Source organism: Cetorhinus maximus, chromosome 8 (assembly GCF_964194155.1).
Source record: "Cetorhinus maximus chromosome 8, sCetMax3.hap1.1, whole genome shotgun sequence".
Lineage (NCBI taxonomy): Eukaryota > Metazoa > Chordata > Chondrichthyes > Lamniformes > Cetorhinidae > Cetorhinus > Cetorhinus maximus.
The window spans coordinates 73,684,404-73,706,247 of NC_135886.1; the positions used below are offsets into that span (position 1 = coordinate 73,684,404).

General features: G+C 40.6%; 1 protein-coding gene across 6 annotated transcripts in view; it reads left to right on the plus strand.

The window, feature by feature from the left end:
• LOC144683722 (H(+)/Cl(-) exchange transporter 5) overlaps positions 1-20,008 on the plus strand; it is a 139,880-nt gene extending 119,872 nt beyond the window's left edge. For all 6 annotated transcript variants that reach the window (XM_078547045.1, XM_078547043.1, XM_078547047.1 and 3 more), the window contains 6 exons: positions 1,616-1,696; positions 3,257-3,802; positions 5,759-5,945; positions 14,884-15,282; positions 16,181-16,397; positions 17,687-20,008. In XM_078547045.1, coding sequence (XP_078403171.1) covers positions 1,616-1,696; positions 3,257-3,802; positions 5,759-5,945; positions 14,884-15,282; positions 16,181-16,397; positions 17,687-17,777 — 1,521 coding nt within the window. In that variant the 3' untranslated portion in view covers positions 17,778-20,008. The remainder of the gene's footprint in view (positions 1-1,615; positions 1,697-3,256; positions 3,803-5,758; positions 5,946-14,883; positions 15,283-16,180; positions 16,398-17,686) is intronic.
• Positions 20,009-21,844: the final 1,836 nt, after the last annotated feature.

A 21,844-nucleotide genomic window follows, 5' to 3' on the forward strand; every position in this document is an offset into this window, starting at 1 on the left:
AAGATTTAGCACAGCTTTGCTTTTGTACACTTTGCCTCAATTTATAAAGCCAAGGATCACATATACTTTTAGAACAGTCTTATCAACTTGCCCTGCCACCTTCAAAGATTTATGTGCGTGAACCCTCAGGTCCTCTGTTCTTGGGCCCCTTTTTCCTCACAAAATGCCTCACTTCATGGGTTTAATTTTCGGGTCCCACCAATGTTGGAAACAGAGGCAGATGAAGTCTGAAGTTGCAAAGTCAGTTGGCATCCAGGCTTCTTGACTCTGTCTTCCCCCCCGCAGCCTCCAATGAGACGGGCAGGCAATTAGAATTGTTAAGAGGCTTGTTGGAGCATGGATTAGAGGCCAACTGGAGTTTTTCCAGTTGGCCTCCAGTTTCCCAAAGTGACAGGGAGTGGATAAACTCCCTGGAGCAGGCACCCAGCAGCAAGCTGGGGGGCGGGCTGCACTCCAGGCTGGTCTAAGGTGCTCCCTTTCTGCCTGGGTAGGGGTATAGCCAAATACTGTCCTGTTGAGAGCCTCCACCAACTACCCCAGGCCCACTTCCAGTGGTGGCCCAGCTACTTTTTTGTAATTTTTAATAAAGTTTTTAAAAGTTGGCTAAGAGAAAACCTTCTTGTTAAAACACCCTCCCAGTTACTTGCCTTGCAGTTGGGTGTTTCTCTGAAGCTGGAAGGTCTCTGTTGGCCCTCCAGCTTCAAGAGCCAACCCCCACTGCCTTTAATTGGACAGGGAACCTGTTTCCATGCCAATTAGGGCTCAGCCCATGAAAATCTTGATTTTAATCAGTTCTGTACCCAGGGCAGGTTCAGGATCTGAGAAACATTCCCAACTCACGTTTCCAGCATCTGTGGGGAAAATTCAGCCCATTTCACATCTGTTGTATCCTCCAAAATCTAGCTGTCCTCCTCAGCGTTTACTACAATTCAAGTTTTCAGCAAACTTTGAAATTATGCCCTCTATATCCAAGACTAGGTCATTTAATATATACCAAAAGAATGTCCTAATATTGAGCCCTGAAGGACATCACGTTTCTTCAGTTTGAAGAACAACTGTTCACTGCTGTTCTCTACTTTCTGCTTCGCAACCAGTTTAGCATCCATGCTGCTACTGCCCCTTTAAACCCATGGGCTTTAATTTTGCCAGCAAATATATTATGTAGCACTTTATTGAACTTTTTTGGAATTCAGTATACACAACAGCTGGAGATAAAAGGAGTTTAAACTCAAAGGTTTAGAACCGACGGTGTTTGGTATTGCATGACTGTTACTTGATCTTTCTTCATTGTAGCCAAATGTAACCAAGATACAATGTACACTTGGAAACTTTGGTGTCTGCTTTCCACCCATTCTTGCAGAATGCTGATGTATGAAAATAAATGCATACTTTTAATTTGAATTTTTAACTCTTTGGTATGTGGGATTCTCTCTCATCCACCTCAATTATAATTATAGAATTCTAACAGTACCTCAGAACATTGAGCATAAAGCACCGCATAAGTCTTTATTAGGCGTGCTTGGATCCCATGGCACATGAATTTATGAGGTATATGCGTTCCATTTTTGTTTGTCAAACTCTACATTGTGTAACCTTCATTGACTTTGTCTTCTAGGTACTATCCGCAGCTGCAGCAGCAGGTGTCTCTGTAGCTTTTGGTGCCCCCATAGGAGGAGTTTTATTTAGTCTCGAAGAGGTAGGAGATATTGTCACAATTTTTACAATTGGACCATGTTGTGGAGTATCTAAAGACACTGGACACAGAGTCAGCTGTAGGTGAATCAAGCAGCAGTTTATTCAATACAAGTATGCATTCAGGAGATAGCACCCTCAGATTGCTCTAAGAAGCTACTCAAAGTTACACAGTTTCTTCCATATATTTATACCATCCTCGCAATACTTCATCATTGACTGTCACTGTTCTTATCTCTCACATCTAGTTCTGTACATCTGCAATTTACAGATGAAATCACAAAAATGGAATGACCTGACCTTAAACACAAACAATGACAACAGCTCATTCAAAAACACGAACTTGCCTTATCTAGCCTGACGATTTACTACATTGTCCAGTTATCTGCTTATCTTAGCCATACCCTGAGGTCACATCCCTTACTACACCTACTTTAGTGATCCTTTTTAGTGCAAGCACTTTTAAATCTTATACCAGCAATTTGATCAAGCCTGAGTATCCCATTGTATACCACTTCAGACAATAAGAACCTTTTAATAGCAAAGAGAACCTGTAGGAACCAGGCAGCAGCAGAAGTTTGTACTAGGATGATGGGCGAAGTTCAACAAGGTTACCTTTGAACACTACACTGAGAATTGCTGGGAGCATTGGAGAAAAACTTGAATTCTAATGCATGTAATTTGTCCAGCCAATCTGCAATCATTTTTTCACCTGTTTTTTTTTCTCTAAATCTGTTTCTGGTTTTAATCTAGTCCATTGATTTCTATATTTCTTTTTGCCAGCCTATTTATTTGAAGGAATTTATTTTAAGCACTTTTTGATACTTATATAAGGTAAACTGTTTGTTTTCTTTTCTGAAGTATTGAATGAAATCTGCCAAAGATAATCACTAATCAATTTGCATTTTTTGTATTTTTGTAAAATATTTTGTGAATATATTCCTTGTTCAGCATTAATTTTTCAGTATTACACAGGACACAAGGAGTGTTCCTACACTGTAATAGATTGGCTAAAAGTTGTAGGAATCAATATTCAAATACATTGACTACTGTAACATCAGTCCTTTTGGAATCACGGGAATATCAGCTTTAGAACATAGCTGTTAGCTGAGTGAGTATAGATAGTAGTGTTAAATGGATATTCCCTAGACTCCCAACCAATCTTCTGTGGTTCTGGGATGACTGTTTCTTTTTGGAAATTTTAACCGTGATGAGAATGGATAAATGGGCCCAATCTATAGGAGTACAAATTATACTAACTTGACATCAGAGACAGCCTTGTAAAGTAAGCGAGTTAATATCCGTGCCATCAGAGACTGCAAAACTTCCCTTTTTGGAGAAGATTTTGATAATTGCATCCAATGGTCCACAATCTTGGCTTTAGCTACCTTTCCTATTGTTGGCTTGGGCAAATTATTGCCTAATATCAAGGAAGGTCCTGGCAAGATTGACACTGGTGGCTGTGTAATATAATTGAAATATTTGATACAGGATGTGAGAATTATGTTTCAAAAGACCAATTAACCGTCTCCTCTTTGACATTGTTTTTTTTTTATTTCTGCAGGTCAGCTATTACTTTCCTCTGAAGACTTTATGGAGATCATTTTTTGCTGCATTGGTTGCAGCGTTCACACTCCGGTCTATTAATCCGTTTGGGAATAGCCGCCTTGTGCTATTCTATGTAGAATTTCACAGCCCCTGGCATTTATTTGAATTAGTCCCTTTTGTCCTTTTGGGAATCTTTGGAGGATTATGGGGAGCATTTTTTATTCGTGCCAACATTGCCTGGTGCAGAAGACGCAAGACCACCAAGTTAGGGAAGTACCCGGTTCTTGAGGTCCTTGTTGTGACAGCCATCACGGGTATTATAGCTTTCCCTAATGACTACACTAAGATGAGTACCAGTGGGCTCATTTCAGAGTTATTCAATGATTGTGGACTTTTGGACTCATCACAACTCTGTGATTACATTAATGATGTCAACAGCACCAAGACGATTGATGACTTGCCAGATCGTGCGGCAGGAAAAGGTGTTTACACGGCAATTTGGCAGCTGGCCCTAGCACTGGTGTTTAAAATTTTCATCACGATATTCACATTTGGTATGAAGGTAAGGAAGAATTTCATATGATGACATTTATGAAAGATATTGAGCAAGTAACCGTGCATGAGTCGATTTGCTTACTGTGTTTTGAATGTGCAGAATGATATACAGCAGAACAAGCAGAGTACATTTATATTATAACACTGGTTCTGTGAGTGTTGGTGCATATTCAATTGCTGGGTGTATCATGGCGAAAGCCAATTCTGACACCAATTGATATCTACACCCATACATTTCCACTTGGTAGCAATCAGAACTCTGGCAATACTTTTCCCTTCCCCCTCTCCAATTCATGGGAGAATAAATGTAGGACCTTATCACCACGACAGCTGAGATCAGTCAACCCAACACTGAGAACATACTGCACTGTCAAAAAGGCGTTTCTCAGATGAAATGTTAAACCAAGGCCACATCTGACTCCTCGGATGAACATCCAAGGTCACGTGGTACTATTTTTTTATTTATTCTTTCAGATGTGGACATTGCAGCAAAGCCAGCATTTGTTGCCCATCCCTAATTGCCCTTAAACTGACTTGCTTGCTAAGCCATTTCAGAGGCCAGTTGAGAGTCAACCACATTACTGTGGATCTGGAGCCCCATGTAGGCCAGACCAGCTAAGGAATACAGATTTCCTTCCCTAAAGGACATTAGTGAATCAGATGGGTTTTTACACCAATCAATTATAGTTTCATGGTCACCACTACTGAGACTAGCTTTCAGTTCTAGATTTTATTAAGTGAGTCTAAATTCCACCAGTTGCCATGATGGGATTTGAACTTGTGTCCCTAGAGCACTACACCACTCTTTCCCCTGTGAAGAAGAGAAGGGGAGTTCTCCTGTTGTCCTTGTCGATACTTATCCCTCAACCATTTTATGTTAGATTATCCAGTCATTTATCTCATTGTTGGCTGTTAGATTATTCTGTGTGCCATTTAAGTGTAGGCCCTTCAGCTGTTTTCCCTCATTGGCCTCCACTCTGTGTTGATGTCCCTCCAGGTTGGTATTGTGCCCACACTCTTCAGGTCCCCACCAATGTTCGTCTTTTCTGTCGCGCTTCTCCAGCCACCACACTACCCTTTTTTCTTGTTCTCTCCAGCCTCCAGCTCTTCCCCACAAATCAGCAGAAGTCAAGATGGATGCACCTAATTTTGTTGGAGAGTTAGATAATTTTAGGTCATATTTATTATCACATTTGAAATGTGTTTGCTCCAGAGATTCAAAATCCTGCTCCAACTAAATTACCCATTTACAGTGCTTGGAAATATGTATGTGAAATGGAAATAATTCAAACAAAGCCTAAATGCTAACAGTCTTAGAAATCAAGTTTGCTCTAATGGGGATAGGAGGCCAGGATTTGAAATGATAAAGCAAACAAATTGAGATGGGTGTGGAAATTTATTTTATTGAACCTGGTGGAGTGGAAGTAGGATAATATAATGGAAATCTCGAGTTAGGCACATGTGAGTATCGAGCTAAAAGCTCTTCTGTAGTGAAAAGTACATCATGTTGCAACTATTCCTCAGTTTTTTAAACAAATTTGTAATTGAAAGCACATTTCTTGATGCTTTCTCCTTGTACACACGTCCTCTTTTATGATTCCTGCTAGAGGATGAGAACCCCTAAGTAATGCCATTGGACAATACACTTAAACTGTTCCACACCTAGAAATCAGCTCCTGCTATTAATGTGCTGTACCTGTGTCGTGGTGGAATAAGACAAAGCAATATGTTGTAGCTGGAGTAGTGAGTTTAGATTGCACAGGGGAAGTGACCACTATTATAAGCTTGATTGACACTATCAGTACTTTGTTTATGTTGTTGTGGAGAGGGGATTACTACCTCTAATTGGAAGTGTGCTGTAGGATTGTAATGTGAGTAGTTATACTTACTAAGGTCTGAGAATACAATAGTTGTATGCATTAAATCTCTATGATGGGACTGCTATTCTCAAATATTTATGCAGGTTCCTTCAGGGCTCTTCATTCCAAGCATGGCTGTGGGTGCTATTGCTGGAAGACTTCTAGGAGTGGGAATGGAACAGCTGGCTTACTATCACCATGACTGGATCATCTTTAGAGGTTGGTGTAGTCCTGGAGCTGACTGCATCACTCCTGGATTGTATGCCATGGTTGGTGCTGCTGCATGCCTAGGTAAGAAAATAAATTTCAAAGTTAACATTTTATAATTAAGGGATAATAGTTCTTTTCCCACTGCCCAATTCCTTTTGTGTCCAGTAATATGCACCATTCCCTGTGTTGAAAATCAATTTTCCCTTGTGAGTAAGTAAAAATAAATATTTGTGTCTTATCACATTGTCTAAATGTCTCAAAGCTATTATTTATTACATTTTGGCTCGACTGTTGTGTGTAGGCAATCATTCTGGCTTCAAGCAATCCAATTAATGATGAAGTAATCTATTTCCTTTGGTGTTATTGATTGAAGATATTGAGAGAGCTCCATGGTCACAACCTGAAATAATTTTAATAAATCATTTCTATGTTTCTATGAAAAAAGGAACTAGAGGCAGGAGTAGGCCTTTTGGCCCTTCGAGCTAGCTCTGCCATTCAATATGATCATGGCTGATCCTCTATCTCAACACCATTTTCCCACTTTCTCTCCATACCCCTTGATGCCCCTAATTTCCAAAAAATTATCAATTTCTTTCTTGAATGTACTCAGTGACCTGGCCTCCACAGCCTTCTGTGGTAGAGAATTCCACAGGTTGACCACCCTCTGAGTGAAGAAATCTTTCCTCATCTCAGTCCTAAATGGCCTGCCCCGTCTCCTGAGACTGTGACCCTTGGTTCTAGACCCCCCCCCCGCAGCCAGGGGAAACACCCTTCCTGCATCCAGCCTGTCTAGCCCTGTTAGAATTTTAAACATTTCAATCAGGTCCCTCCTCATTCTTCTAAACTCTAGTGAATATAGGCCCAGTCAAACCAATCTCTCCTCATATGATAGTCCTGCCATCCCCGGTATCAGCCTAGTGAACTTTTGCTGCACTCCCTCTATGGTAAATATATCCCCCCTTAGGTAGGGAGACCAAAACTGCACACAGTACTCTAGGTGTGGTCTCACCAAGGCCCTGTATAACTGCAATAAGACATCCCTATTTCTGAACTCAAATCCTCTTGTAATGAAGGCCAACATACCATTTGCCTTCCTAATTGCTTGCTCCACCTGCCTATTTACTTTCATTGACTGGTGTACAAAAACACTTAGATCCCTTTGTGCATCCACATTTCCCAATATATCACCATTGAAATAATACTCTGCCTTTCTGTTTTTCACATTGAAGCATATAACTTCACATTTATCCACATTATACTGCATCTGCCATGTGTTTACCTGCACACACACAACTTGTCTAAATGGCCCTGAAGCCTCCTTGCATCCTCCTTACAATTCACAACCCCGCCCAGCTTTGTGTCGTCAGCAAACTTGGAAATATTGCATTTGGTTCCCTCATCCAAGTCATTTATATATATTGTGAATATCTGGGGCCCAAGCACTGATCCCTGCGGTACACCACTAGTCACCACCTGCCACCTGGAAAAAGACCCATTTATTCCCACGCTCTATTTCCGGTCTGTCAACCGATTCTCAATCCATGCCAGTATATTACCCTCAATCCCATGAGCTTTAATTTTGCCCACAAGCCTCTTACGTGGGACCTTATCAAAAGCCTCTTTGAAATCCAAATACACCACATCCACTGGTTCTCCCTTATCTATTCTACTAGTTACATCCTCAAAAACTCCAGTAGATTAGTTAAGCATGATTTCCCTTTCATAAACCCATGTTGACTTTGTCTAATCCCATTAATGCTTTACAAGTGTTCTGTTACCATATCTTTTATAATAGACTCTAGCATTTTCCCCACCACTGATGTTAGGCTAACTGATCTGTAATTCTTTGTTTTTTCTCTCCCTTTTTTAAATAGTGGGGTTACATTTGCCACCCTCCAATCTGAAAGAACTGCTCCAGAGTCTATAGAATTTTGGAAGATGACCACTAATGCATCCAATATTTCCAGGGCCCACTTCCTTTAGTTCTCTGGGGTGTAAATTATCAGGCCCTGGGGATTTTTCAACCTTTAACCCCATTAATTTCTCTAGCACCATTTTTTTACTAATACTGATTTTTTTCAATTCCTCCCTCTCACTAGACCCTTGGTTCCCTAACATTTCTGGCCTTTTCTTTGTTCCCCATGATAATTTCCCCTGTTTCTGACTGTAAGGGACCTACATTTGTCTTTGCTAATCTTTTTCTCTTCACATACTTATAGAAGCTTTTACAGTCAGTTTTTAATGTTCCTTGCAAGTTTACTCTCATACTCCATTTTCCACTTCTTGATCCATCTTTTTGTCCACTTTTGCTGAATTCTAAACTGCTCCTAATCCTCAGGCTTGCTGCTTTTTCTGGCAATTTTATATGTCTCCCCTTTGGATCTAATGCTATCTCTAATTTCTTTTGTAAGCCACAGTTGAGCCACCTTTCCTGTTTTACTTCCGCGCCAGACAGGAATGAATAATTGTTGTAATTCATGCATACATTCCTTAAATATTAGCCATTGCCTATCCACTGTCAACCCTTTTAGTAAGTTTCCCCAATCCATCATTGCCAACTCATGCCTCGTAGTTCCCTTTATTTAGATTCAGGACTCTAGTTTCGGATTCAACTTCTTCACTCTCCATCCTAATGAAAAATTCTATCATTTTAAGGTTGCGTTTCCCCCAAGGGCCCCCGCACAACAAGATTGTTAATTAATTCTTTCTCATTGCACAATACCCAGTCTAGGATGGCCTGCTCTCTAGTTGGTTCCTCAACATATTGGCCTAAAAAACCATCACGTACACAACCCACAAAATCCTCCTCCACAGTATTATTGCTAGTTTGGTTTGTTCAATCTATATGTAGAGTAAAGTCACCCATGATTACAGTTGTACCCATATTGCATGCATCTCTAATTTCCTGCTTAATCCCTTCCCTTACATCCCCATTACTGTTTGGGTGCCTATAGGCAGCCCCCACCAACGTTTTCTGCCATTTGGTGTTTCTTAACTCCACCCAAACAGATTCCACATTAAGATTTTCCGAGCCACTATCCTTCCTCACCACTATTGCATTGATTTCCTCCTCTACTAACAATGCTATCCCACCTCCTTTTCCTATTTGTCTGTCCTTCCTAAATATTGAATACCCCTGGATGTTCAGTTCCCATCCTTGGTCACTCTGCAGCCATGTTTCAGTAATTGCAACTATATCATAACCATTTATATCTATTTGCGCTGTTAATTCATCTACCTTATTGCGAATGCTCCACACATTAAGGTACAATGCCTTTAGACTTGTCTTTTTAACCTTGTTAGTCATCTTAGCTTTGTTTTGCACAATGACCCCATTTGTTTCATGCCCTTGCTTATTCTGCCTTCCACTTTTTTGCTTCTTACTTTTCTGTCTTTTGTTCCTATCCTTGTTTCACCCTCCTCTGTCTCCCTTCTCAGGTTCCCATCCTCCTGCCATTCTAGTTTAAACCCTCCCCGACCACTCTTGCAAACATCCCCCCCCACCTGCCCGAGGACATTGATCCCAGTCCTGCCCAGATGCAACCCACCCTGTTTGTACTGGCCCCACCTTCCCCAGAAACGGTCCCAATGTCCCAGGAATCTGAATTCCTCCCCCTACACCATTTCTTCAGCCATGCATTCATCTGATATATCCTGTTATTTCTACTCTTGCTAGCATGTGGCACTGGTAGTAATCCTGAGATTACTACCTTTTAGGTCCTACTTTTTAATTTACGTCCTAATTCCCTATATTCAGCTTGTAGGACCTCATCCCTTTTTTTAACTATGTCATTGGTACCAATATGTACCACGACTACTGGCTGTTCACCCTCCCCTTTCAGAATGCTCTGCAGCCTCTCTGAGACATCCTTGACCCTGGCACCAGGGAGGCAACATACCATCCTGGAGTCTCTTTTGTGGCCATAGAAACACCTGTCTGTCCCCCTTACTATTGAATCCCCCATCACTATAGACCTGCCACTCTACTTCCTCCCCTCTTGTGTAGCAGAGCCACCCGTGGTGCCATGGACTTGACTCCTGCTGCTTTCCCTTGAGAAGTTGTCTCCCCCAACAGTATCCAAAACTGTATATCTGTTAGAGAGGGGGACAGCCCCAGGGGACTCCTGTACTACCTGCCTTCCTCTACTCTGCCTGGTGGTCACCCATCCCCTTTCTGCCTGTTCAGTCTTTACCTGCGGTGTGACCACCTCACTCAACGTGCTGTCCACGAGAATCTCAGCATCACAGATGCTCCACAGTGAATCCGCCAGCAGCGCCAGCTTCAAAATGCAGTTAGCAAGTAGCTGCAGCTGGACACATTCCCTGCACACATGGTCGCCAGCGACGCTGGAAGTGTCCATGTCCACATGGAGCAGGAGGAGCATATCACGGGTGCGAGCTCTGCTGCCATTTCCCTTTAGATTAAGCTCATTAGTTACTCCCTTTAAAGAATACTAATAATGCTAGGGGCCTTATTCCACTCCAAACACTCCCACTACAGTCCAAAGTCCTCACCTTATTTTGTTTAAGTTAATGGACTGCAGCAGTTTAATTAGTAGAAAAAGTAGAAGCACTGACCTGACCCTACTTACCAATCAGCTGCCTCCCCTGCGTCGTGTCACTTTTTGAATCGTGACATCCTCGCGCTGCTTTCAGCCCCGTGTCTCCCCGGAACTCTCGCCCTGACCTCGCGCTGCTTTCAACCCCGAGTGCAGCTCCTGCTCTTCTTAAATCTCTGCTCTGACTCTCAGCTCCCGCTCCTTTTAAATCTTATTAAGGCCGCAGCTGCTCTCGCACTGCCCCCCGGTCCTGCTCTGGGGTACCACCAGCTGTTCTATCTGCTCTCTCCTCTTGTGCTGTTTTATCTGCTCCGCCGCTCTCGCGCTGTTTTATCTGCTCCGCCACTCTCATGCTGTTTTATCTGCTCCGACGCTCTCGCGCTGTTTTATCTGCTCCGCCACTCTCATGCTGTTTTATCTGCTCCACCGCTCTCGCGCTGTTTTATCTGCTCCGCCGCTCTCGCGCTGTTTTATCTGCTCCGCCACTCTCATGCTGTTTTATCTGCTCCGACGCTCTCGCGCTGTTTTATCTGCTCCGCCACTCTCATGCTGTTTTATCTGCTCCACCGCTCTTGCGCTGTTTTATCTGCTCCGCCACTCTCGCGCTGTTTTATCTGCTCCGCCGCTCTCGCGCTGTTTTATCTGCTCCGCCGCTCTTGCGCTGTTTTATCTGCTCCGACGCTCTCGCGCTGTTTTATCTGCTCCGCCACTCTCATGCTGTTTTATCTGCTCCGACGCTCACGCGCTGTTTTCAACCGTCTTACTGCAGTTCGCCTGCTATATCTTACTTCCGTTATAAACAAAATGCTACAGTCCTGCACTTTTCTGCCCCCATGAAAAGCACATACTCTTCTAGTCACACTCAATCCTGAATCGCTGGTGCTCCTTGTACTTTGTTTTTCTCCAAGCTACTCTGGAAGACTATTAACTACACACCACACTTAAACTGCGCTCAAATTCTGCATAAACTATATTTATAGACAGAAATCAAATAAGTTACACCCATACTGAACAGCACATACCTATATAGATGACAGCAGTAAGAACTCTGAATTCTTTAAAACTACACTCTGCTCCTGACAGCAGTTAGTATAGTCAAACTCTCATTATTCGTAATTCACAACATCTTCCTATGCTTTCTTTGGATCCCATTCAGCACTTTCTTTTGTCATTTTTTCTCTCTCTCCCAGTTGCTCAGGCATTGGTTTTACTGAGCCAATAGTTTAATGCTTAGGTGGATGTTGTGTACTTCTTCTACACAAGGTCTTCCTGGCTTAATTAACATACAGTGAATACTATAAATCACAGACGCCTTAGCTCATTTTTTTGCAGGCTTCCATATTTTCAAAATGGTCATTTTAAAATGGGCAGTTCTTTACCGATGCATCCATAGCAGTAGTGAAATTGCTGTATCCCAGAGATAGAGCAGTTTATCTGTGTGCTATGCATGCTCCCCCTTCTACAAAAGCAGTTCCTTTCACAAAATGCACTGCAACCTCGCGCTGACCTTCATACAGTGACCTCACGAGAATTTGGGGGAATAAAGTCAGCAAGCTGCAAGAGGGGAGGCATCAGTGATCCTAACTCAGTCAAAGTCTTAGATACAACAGCTTTGCAACAGACTATATCCCATGTTTTAGTTGGAAAAGGGCTTGGTACATTGAAGACTGTATAGATAGTTTGTAATTTGAGTTGACTGGCTTCAGTGTGTTTCTTGTATATTTTACAAAGGAAGTTATTTAGGACTCTTAAGTGTAATTTTGTTCCCGCAGGTGTAAATTTGTCAGGGTTGTCTGTTTATACCAGTTACACTTTCTTGAAATTGGGGGGCCACCTTATACCTTCCTCAACCTCAGCTTTACATTCATACACTGCTCATACTAATTTATGTTTATACATAAAGCTACTTCTAACTCTTCCTACCCTTATACAATAACAATACTATAGATTTATTTTATGTTTGATGGTACTAAAAGAACACAACTTTCAATAAGTGCAAAGATTCTTTAATATTCACCACTACTGGTGGCTGGAATCTTAATTTTTTTAATAGCTTATCAAGATGGTTAAGGTCCCTTAGTCCTGGATTGAAAGGCCCATCTAATAAATCAATTAAGTCGTAATTTGGGGCTTGAATCCATAACCCTTGTTATTCAGAAATGGAGAGTACTGCCAACTGAACCAAGCAGTTTGTGTAGGCCTAGTCTACCAGGATATGTCCACATTTATCTACATAACAATAAGCAAACTATAATATAATTCATTGTGCGAAATGCTTCAAGATGCTTTGATGCTGTGATAAACTGGAAGTTTTTTTTTATGGATAATAGTGCCAAGGTTTTGCTCATTGTACCTTGCCTAACCCAATCCAAATCACCACTTACTTCCAAGTGTCAGCACACATTGAGAACCTAGACCGCTCAGCCTCAGTTTCTTTGCTCTTCATCCCTCTCTGGCTCACCCAATCCAACCCAAATATTCTCTCCCTGCCCCAGTTTACAGAGCAGTGGAATGCCCTGAATCTGAATCTAGTCATTAAAATAATTATCTCCTTTAAAAATATTTTGGTGATTTTTAGATTTCAAAATAATACATTTTATTTTGATTCTGATCATTTTGAATAATTGGAAGAAAGGAAAGTGACCCTGTTGAGGGAAAGAAATTTTGTTCAAAAGTCAGAGAGAGAGGTGGAGTTGGGGAGGAGAGGCTCATTTTGAAGGACTGGTTGCCGTTTCTGCGCCTCTTCCTTCACAATCTATTTACCAATCTCCACATGTTGATATCATTCTTGCTGCTTCCCCATGACTTTAAAAAGGTGAAACTTTAAGTAATTGGTAAAGGAACATCTGTGGGATCATATAACAAGTGTGAAAAGCATTCAAAAGAGAGCAAAAAAATTGAAGCCACAGGATCAGATTTTGGCAACCGAGGCGAGTAGCTAGAGTTGGAAAATTTCCTGACTCGCCAGACCTGCCTCAGTATAAAGTACACCGAAACACGCACCGTTTTTACTTTGGGGATGGGGAGATGTGGTTGGCTGGTTCAAGAAAGAGATAGACCCATCTGGAAGCAGAGCATAGGCAGCCAAGTGCCAGGGGGTGCTGTCTTGGTTCTCTGGGACTTTGTCCCAGTTGTTTTAGAAGTTGTTACACCTTCTAGCTCACGTTCCCTCATCCCCTGCCCACCCCCATGGCCCCTCACACCCTCCATGCCAACTCATTGCCAATTCATGCCCCCCACCCACCCCATGGCCCCCATTCCCTCCATGCCAACTTGATGTCCCCCACCCCAAGACCTCTCGTACCCTCCATACCAACTTCATAGCCATTCAGCCAGTATCCACCATGGGCAGACCTCAGGAGCCATGTGAAGATGAAAAAACAATTCTAACAATCTAACACAGCTCTCACTTCTACACAGTTGATAGTGAAAAAATTCCTATTCATAAATAGGAATCAAAGCTTTTAAATCTCCTCAAGTAGTTAATCTCTTGTTATAAAAACAAACAAATGTCTATTCAGAACCCACACCTAAGACAGCTAATCCTTTAATAGCCTCTTTAAATTGTCAATCAGACTGTGAACACAGAACCCTCTGCTGAGATAATGGTAACGAATGGGATATTTAAAAAGATTCAGATCATGACAGTTATACAGACCTTATCTGCCCTTCTAGAGAATTTACATCCACACCATCAATTTGTAACTCCCACACTGTGGGTCAAAGCCCTTGCAACAGCCAAAATGGGGTCTGTTTGATCTCAGCGCTGAATTCAAATAGACCTGCTGAGTTCAGATTTCCCTCCTATGAGAATCATACCCCGCCCCCTTCATCTACAGGGGCCAGGACTTCCATGTCTGGGTCCCGCCTGCCATTTTTAAAGGTCCATGGAATCTTCCCAGTCCCGGAAAATCCGTCCCACAGAGTTGAAACTGACAAATTAAAATGTATCTGAGACATACAGAGGAGAAAGAAGAGTGAATGGAAGTTGCAGAAAAAGAGATATAAAGAATTATAGATGGTGAAAGAATCAGACATGGTTACAAGAACATAGAGGCTGTTTTACTTATTTTCTTTCCTGTGATGCTACACGAGATCAACTAATAAAGGATTATAACTGAGAATGAGTTAGGGAGTGTAGCTTGAACGTATATGAAATCAGAAGAACCCATAGATTAATCATGTTCAAAGGCACTGAACATCAGATGTTTGAGTGGTTTGTAGTGAAGGATAGTAAGACAGAGCTGAAGGCAAATGTTACAGTATTCTTCGAGTGTCTGTGTCTCTCTGTTTTTGAACAGTGAGCAGATTGCCTACAAACAACATATTATAACATCTTTATTTTATAGCTGATCTTTTTAGAATTGACTCGATCATGGTACTATTGAACGTGAAGGAATACTTTGTGGAAGAAAGGTCTGCTGACTATCCTGCCAATCTGTAAAATTCTGTTTCTGCAGGTGGTGTGACCAGGATGACTGTGTCATTAGTGGTTATCATGTTTGAACTAACGGGTGGGCTGGAGTATATTGTGCCATTAATGGCTGCTGCAATGACCAGTAAATGGGTGTCTGATGCAATTGGACGAGAGGGCATCTATGAGGCACATATTCGATTAAATGGCTACCCATTCCTGGAGGCAAAGGAGGAATTTACACACAGGACTTTAGCAATGGATGTAATGAGACCTCGACGCAATGACCCTCCTCTGACCAGCCTTACTCAGGATGGTATGAAGGTAGAAGATGTGGAAACAATCATTAATGAAACAACATACAGTGGATTCCCTGTGATAGTGTCAAAAGAATCCCAGCGACTTGTAGGCTTTGTCCTCAGAAGAGACCTAATAATTTCAATTGGTGAGAACTTTGAGTTGTGTAAAATAATAGAGCGTTCTTAGTAAAAAAAAGCGTATAATGGTTTGTAAAGTTAAAATACCGGCTTCATGTAAACCTGCCTGTCGCTCTGGCATAAGGGCCTCTGCTTAGAGACGGGGGAGAAATAAGTACTTTTAACAAATTGGCAGAGGGTTGAGAATGATCTGATACAGTAGTTACATTTACAATTTCCATAATTATCTGTGCAGTATTTGGGGTATTCATTTGACAGTGTTTTGCATTGCTCTCAAATTAAAATCAGGTATTAATGAGGAATATCCTTTTTTATGATCTTTCTAACATAAGATATTAGTGAGGAAGTAACCTCCTCCATAATACTTGGCGGTATTGGCTAATGATGTGGTGACCTCCATTCTGCTTCTTGTAATATTGAATATTGATAAAGAGGATGTTTCTTTGTGTAGTAGCAGCTATTGATGAGTAATGGCCTCCTATTGACTGCTTTAATGTAAGGAATTGATGAGGTAATGAGCTCCCATTGATGGTAATGTAGAGGATTAATGAGACTGTGGCCTATTGTCTGTAATGTTTATAACTGATTAATCTGTAATATCAATTGGTAAGAGGTTTTTTTTTCAAAACAGCAATAATTAAAGTACATAACTGGATAAAATTCTTATAAATTACATATTCCACACTTTCGCTTTGGAATACTCTGGAAATTTGATTGCAAGTTTTTTGTGCCTTTGTTTTCAGTTATTAAATGCATAAAGGGCATTCTTATACGTTATGAAATGAAAACATTTAGATTACTTGATCGTTACCTGCCCAGTTGTTGATAATTGCAGTTAATGAGTTGGTGGTAGAGAAACATTGAAAATAATGTCTCATATGTTTTTTGTCCTGCATCTACTTACAGAAAACGGAAGGAAGCGACAAGATGGGATTGTCAGCACTTCTTTCATTTATTTCACTGAACACTCTCCTGTGCAGCCTCCAAACAGCCCGGCGGCACTCAAACTGCGTTCCGTCCTAGATTTGAGTCCCTTCACAGTAACAGATCACACACCCATGGAAATAGTGGTGGACATATTCCGCAAACTGGGCTTAAGACAATGTCTTGTTACTCACAATGGGTGAGCGTTATACAGTGTGTTATCTCTCAAGGGGAAATAGTCAAATATTCAAGCTTTCAAGGTCTGAAAATTCCCGAGATTAGAGGGATAATTTGTATGGAACTGCCAGGAAAACTGGATAAATTCACCACTCAAAATTAATTCTGAATTTACATGAATCATTACCATCTTGTGCTCAGATGAGTCACATCCACTGCCATAAATCTTCTATAACCATAGTACTTTCTGTGGCTCCAATCACTGTGAAATATATAGCAGAGCAGATGGAAAGCAGCATACATGGACTGAGCATTTTGTCCCTCGTTTCAGACTTTTTTTTCTATCAGTGGCCTTTCTTTCCCTGAAGTGAACCAAGGTGAAATTTCTGGTCCTGATGACAGCCTGAAACAGTCGTGTCCAGCCTTTGAATTTAGATCACTACTGATCTTCAGAGGATTTTTAAATTTCTGAATGCAACTCCATCTAAACAGGGTAAAGGTTTGGCAGCAATGTCCTGAATAGTATTGGCTAACCAACACATTGACAGCGCTCATTTTTTAAAAAATATCTTGTACTCGGGGAAAATTGGATTGTACTACTAAATACATAAAGCAATACATTTAATAATGAAGCAGGCATGCATAACTTTCCCACTATGTGAAAACTTATACACTGAGAAGAACCAGTTATTAATAATGCTGTACTTCAACTCTTAACCTGCTGACTAAATGGGAACATGAGTGAAAGCAAAGAAGCAATAGCTCCAGGTCCAATCCTGAGTTGAATTGCTGAATTAGTTAACCTGAATTAAGAGCTAAAATTGACCTGCATGTGTTGAAATAGAAATGGTCAAATTAGCCAAAGCCTTTGCTCCTGATTGTAATCCAGTGACTCTTGCTGCAAAGTGAAAATGTATAAATGCTAGGTGAGAACAAGTTGAGCTTGGATATGATGATTTCAATAAGTAGATAGTTGCTAATAACTTGCATATTAAGAATGGCCACTCAGGCAGCAATGAAAGGCTGTGGGGCTGCCACAAGCACAAATCTCTACCATTAGAAGCAGAAGTAATTGAGGAAAATAGATATTATCTTCAGACCCAGCAAAGAATGTCATTTGACCCAGTTTTTGCACCTGAATAAATTGTGTCAATGAAATTAAGCATCTAATTTATTGACTATTTTGTACACCCTCATGTTTTTATGCTGTCAGAACAGTTTGTTATTTATGATGTAACAGTCGCAGGTTTAATGTAGTAATTTATAATTCATTTTCATGGTACAGGACTAATTGTTTCTTCTCTATTGCAGGCGGCTCCTTGGTATTATTACCAAAAAAGATATATTGAAACATATTGCTCAGATGGCCAACCAAGACCCTGACTCCATTATGTTTAACTAAAATAAAGTTTTATTATATTAATGGAGATTCCAGAGAGGACAGTTTTATTTATGGTAATGTACTCTGGCTGGTGTCGGCATTGTACCTTAAGTTCTTTCTGAAGATCAGGAATGCTGTACCTCATGTTCAGTGAGTGTCCAACTTTCAATTGCACTACACGATCTACGGAAATTTTTTCTGAAGTTTATGGATAAGCACTGTGGAACTATGTGGTGATTGAATGAAGAGTTGGTCTAATTGTGTATTTTCCTCTACAATTTATATTAAATTCACTGTAATAAGGGTAACATTGAATACTGGGTACATTAATTCTTTAGGGTTTACCGGCAGATAACCTAGATAATTAATTTTATCTTTTGGACCTGTTTGAGATACCCCACATTGTCTGATATTGTAGTCAAGTATGGGTTTGGGTATTTTGGTACATGCTCCACTGAGTGATTAATACAAGCAATGTTATTGACCTAAAAATTATCAGTGTTTCCTCTGAAGAACAACCCATCGTGTGAATGCTTTTTAAATTGTATTTATTTCCCCAAATGAAATACTTGACATGTATTGTCCTCTGAGTGAAGAAGGTTAACCATACCAGCAGCTATGTGAGGGCCCTTATCAACCATCTCTGTTGTAACTTGATGTTTACAGGACTACCAAATGAAATAGTCAAATTCTGCACACATAGATAAATTTGTTTGCAGGGCTTTGTGTAAATATGAGATAAATCACTCAAATCAAACTTTTTCATTTAAATAAAGAGTTCAATAAATTATTTCAATTGTTTTGAGGGACTGTTTTTTTCTGTTTGTGAAATAAGTTCTGTTTCCCACTGCTGCTTCCATGATACTCTGAATATTACAGAGAATAAAGCTTTTGGTGTGGTATTGAAAGGCAGCACTTCCATTTGCAAAGTAGCTCATGTTAAGTGGAGTGGGGTAATCAAACCTACATCTTCCAGTCCAAAGTAGTGATGCTGTACTATAAATGTGTGTTGATTCTGGCTTAATTTCAATGAGACAGTGTGATTGCAGTCCATACCTAAGCCATACTTCATTGCTTAGCTGCTTGCTCCTGGTCAATGTTAACTTTCAATACATCTGTTTCTCCATAATAAGGATGTGGACATTTATGACACTGACATCATTCAAAAGTGAGTTGTTTATGACTTCAGACAGCTACCAAAGATGTCTCATGGCATTCCAACTGCACAAGGAAGTGTAGTTAAAAGCTCTCGGTTTGTTTTCTGCCCTGTTGTTCATATGGGGGCTATTTCTAAGCACTTTATATTTTTGTTGTTGCCTGTAACACCGCAAGATGATGACTTCAGTGTAACAGCCCTGCTGTCACAATCCCATAGATGATAAAGAAGTTGGAGCAATTCCAATAAGTTTAAACTAAAAGTGTGTATTCCCCATAGATTGCACTACCTGCTTCATAAGCTTTCTGGAACTCAATGCTGGCAACAAATTTTCCCCTCCCCACCAGGAAAAAACAGGTAAGGAGTTGGGCAAGGCCTATTTCCATGGTTCTTACAATGCTTTTCACGACTGAGCCAACTGAAGACCTATGCAAGACTCTTCCATTTGCTCTCCTTTCCCACAACACCATGGCTGATATGGATCTCAGTGAATTGGGGGGAATTTTGTGTGTTGTCACTCTGATGAGATTGATAAATTACTAGATATTAAAGATATCAAGGGATATGGGGATAGTGTGGGGAAAATGGCATTGAAGTAGAAGATCAGCTGTGATCTCGTTGAATGGCGGAGCAGGCTCAAGGGGCCAGATAGCCTGCCACTGCTCCTGTTTCCTATGTTCCTATGATGTGGTGCAGAACTTTGGCAGCTATTCTTGTATGTGTCAGAACAGTGTAATTTCTTTTCACATCTTATCAGAATTTATGTGCTCCACTAATATTTTGTTGAATCAGGTGAAAGTTGTTCATTGTTCAGAATGGTTGCTTAAACTTAAGTTGTATTGCAGAAAGAATGTCAACATTTTCTTTTGGGATTTATTTCAATGATCTAGATTTTGGGCATATTTCTTCCCTTTTGTGTTTATTCATAAATCAATAATGCACAATAAATCAGGATGGTTGAAGTAAAAACCACCACTTCCTCATCACTAGAATGCATCTTCCAGCACTGAAGATAGACCTGTGTATGATGCTGAGTTAACACCCAGCATATCTGCAGCTGAAATTAATCAGGAGTAAAATGTCTCTTGTGAATCTCCTACGGTGTGATGTTTCTCCCTTCACCCCTCTCAGAAGCACATCTAAACCCAAACAAGAAAAGTCGCATCACGATCTTCTGGTTAGGAGTCAACCATTGAAATGCCTGCACTACAGGACTGCATTGAAATGTTTTATCCTGTACACTTATTTCAATATAATCGTTGTTCACCCTATCAAAATGCTTTGCATCAGGGCAGACTTTGACAGCATTATCTTTCGGCAGATTACAAATTGAAAGAAGGGAGCTAAGCGCGTGATCAACGGGAATAGTGTTTAGGAAGGACGGAGGCAGGTTCATAAATAAAATACTGGTGTAGTCAGCCTCAACTCAGACAGGACATCTATAGAACAAAACTATCCTTAATTTGACAATCGTTGGTCCATATTATTTCGCAAAAAGGCTGTAACAGTTACTGATGTGAGAAGTGGAAATGCTATACTGGTACAATAGGGTTTTTTGTATTTTAGGTTGGAATGCATTGTTGGTATAGTGTTGGGGGGGATTCTGAATTGCAGAATGTTAAGAGAAAGTTTTTTAAAAGTTAGTTACTCAGCTTGTATGTTATGTTACTGTTTGTGTATAATGAAGTGCAAATCTTAAATTTGATCTTCAGCTTCTATCTATTCAGATTATGGTGCGATGGACACCAGCTGGAATTGTGAATTGTATTTACTTGTAAATGATGTTGACATCAACATGCTACATTGTGTTAATTCAAATTTCCTCAATCGCGAAAGAATCAGGCTTGGTGCAGTGGTAGCTCTCTCAGCTCTAAGTCAGAAAGTTGTGGGTGTACGTCCCACTCCACAAGATCATCTTGTCTGATGCTTAAGTGTAGAACTGCTAGAGATGTTATCTTTCCAATGAGACATTAAACCAGGACCCAGTCTGCCTTATGTGGATTTTAAAGATATCTCAACATTATTAAAAGAAGAGCAGGGGAAGTTCTCCTGTCCTGGCCAATATTTACCTCTCAACCAATGCCTAAAACAGATAATTTGATCATTATCACATTGCTGTTTGTGGGACCTGGCTGTACACAAATTGGCTGTGGTTTCCCACATTATAACAGTGGTTACACTTCAAATGTACTTCATGGCTGTAAAGCACTTTGAGAAGGCTTAAGATCATGAAAGACACAATACAAATACAAGTCGTAATATGAAATCCGATTTATAAGGATAAATCCCTCACAATCGGCAGAACATGGATCAAAGATAGAGCTACAATACTGTAGTGCCAATTCTCCAGCCTATGCACCATTCAAGCATGACTATTCACTGGGAGGAAGAGATCAGTGAATTCATTGTATCCTTGACACAATCTGGAAGTGGCTATGCTGAAACTTAGAGCTCTGCTGAAGGCATACTTCGAGAATTGTGTACAGGTTTTAGTTACCAATGCAAAGGTTCCAATAATGAAAGATGGTTATAGGATTGATGCTATTCTTTACAAAAAGTGAATAAAGACGTGCAATGCACTTCCAAACTGGTTAAAGAGGTAAAAACCTGAGAATCATTAAAACAAACAATGGAATATAGTGATGCAGGCCAGGAGACAACTATAACTTTGTCTGGGTGGATGAGCTCAGGGAGGTCGAATAGCTTTCCACATCCTCAAGTATCTTATGAATTCAACAGTTAAATCCTCTCCAGGTGTGCTTCAAAATAACAACAGGGCTCAGTTCAGCTGTGGTAATAGGGTCATAGCTTGGCGGGTCTTGCTTGATATGAGAGCATCTGGAAATAAAATGGTGCTCCTTTGGTAATCCAAGTGAAAAATGTTTTATCACACTCTGAAATACAGCATATTTGAGTCCTTGACTTTTGGATT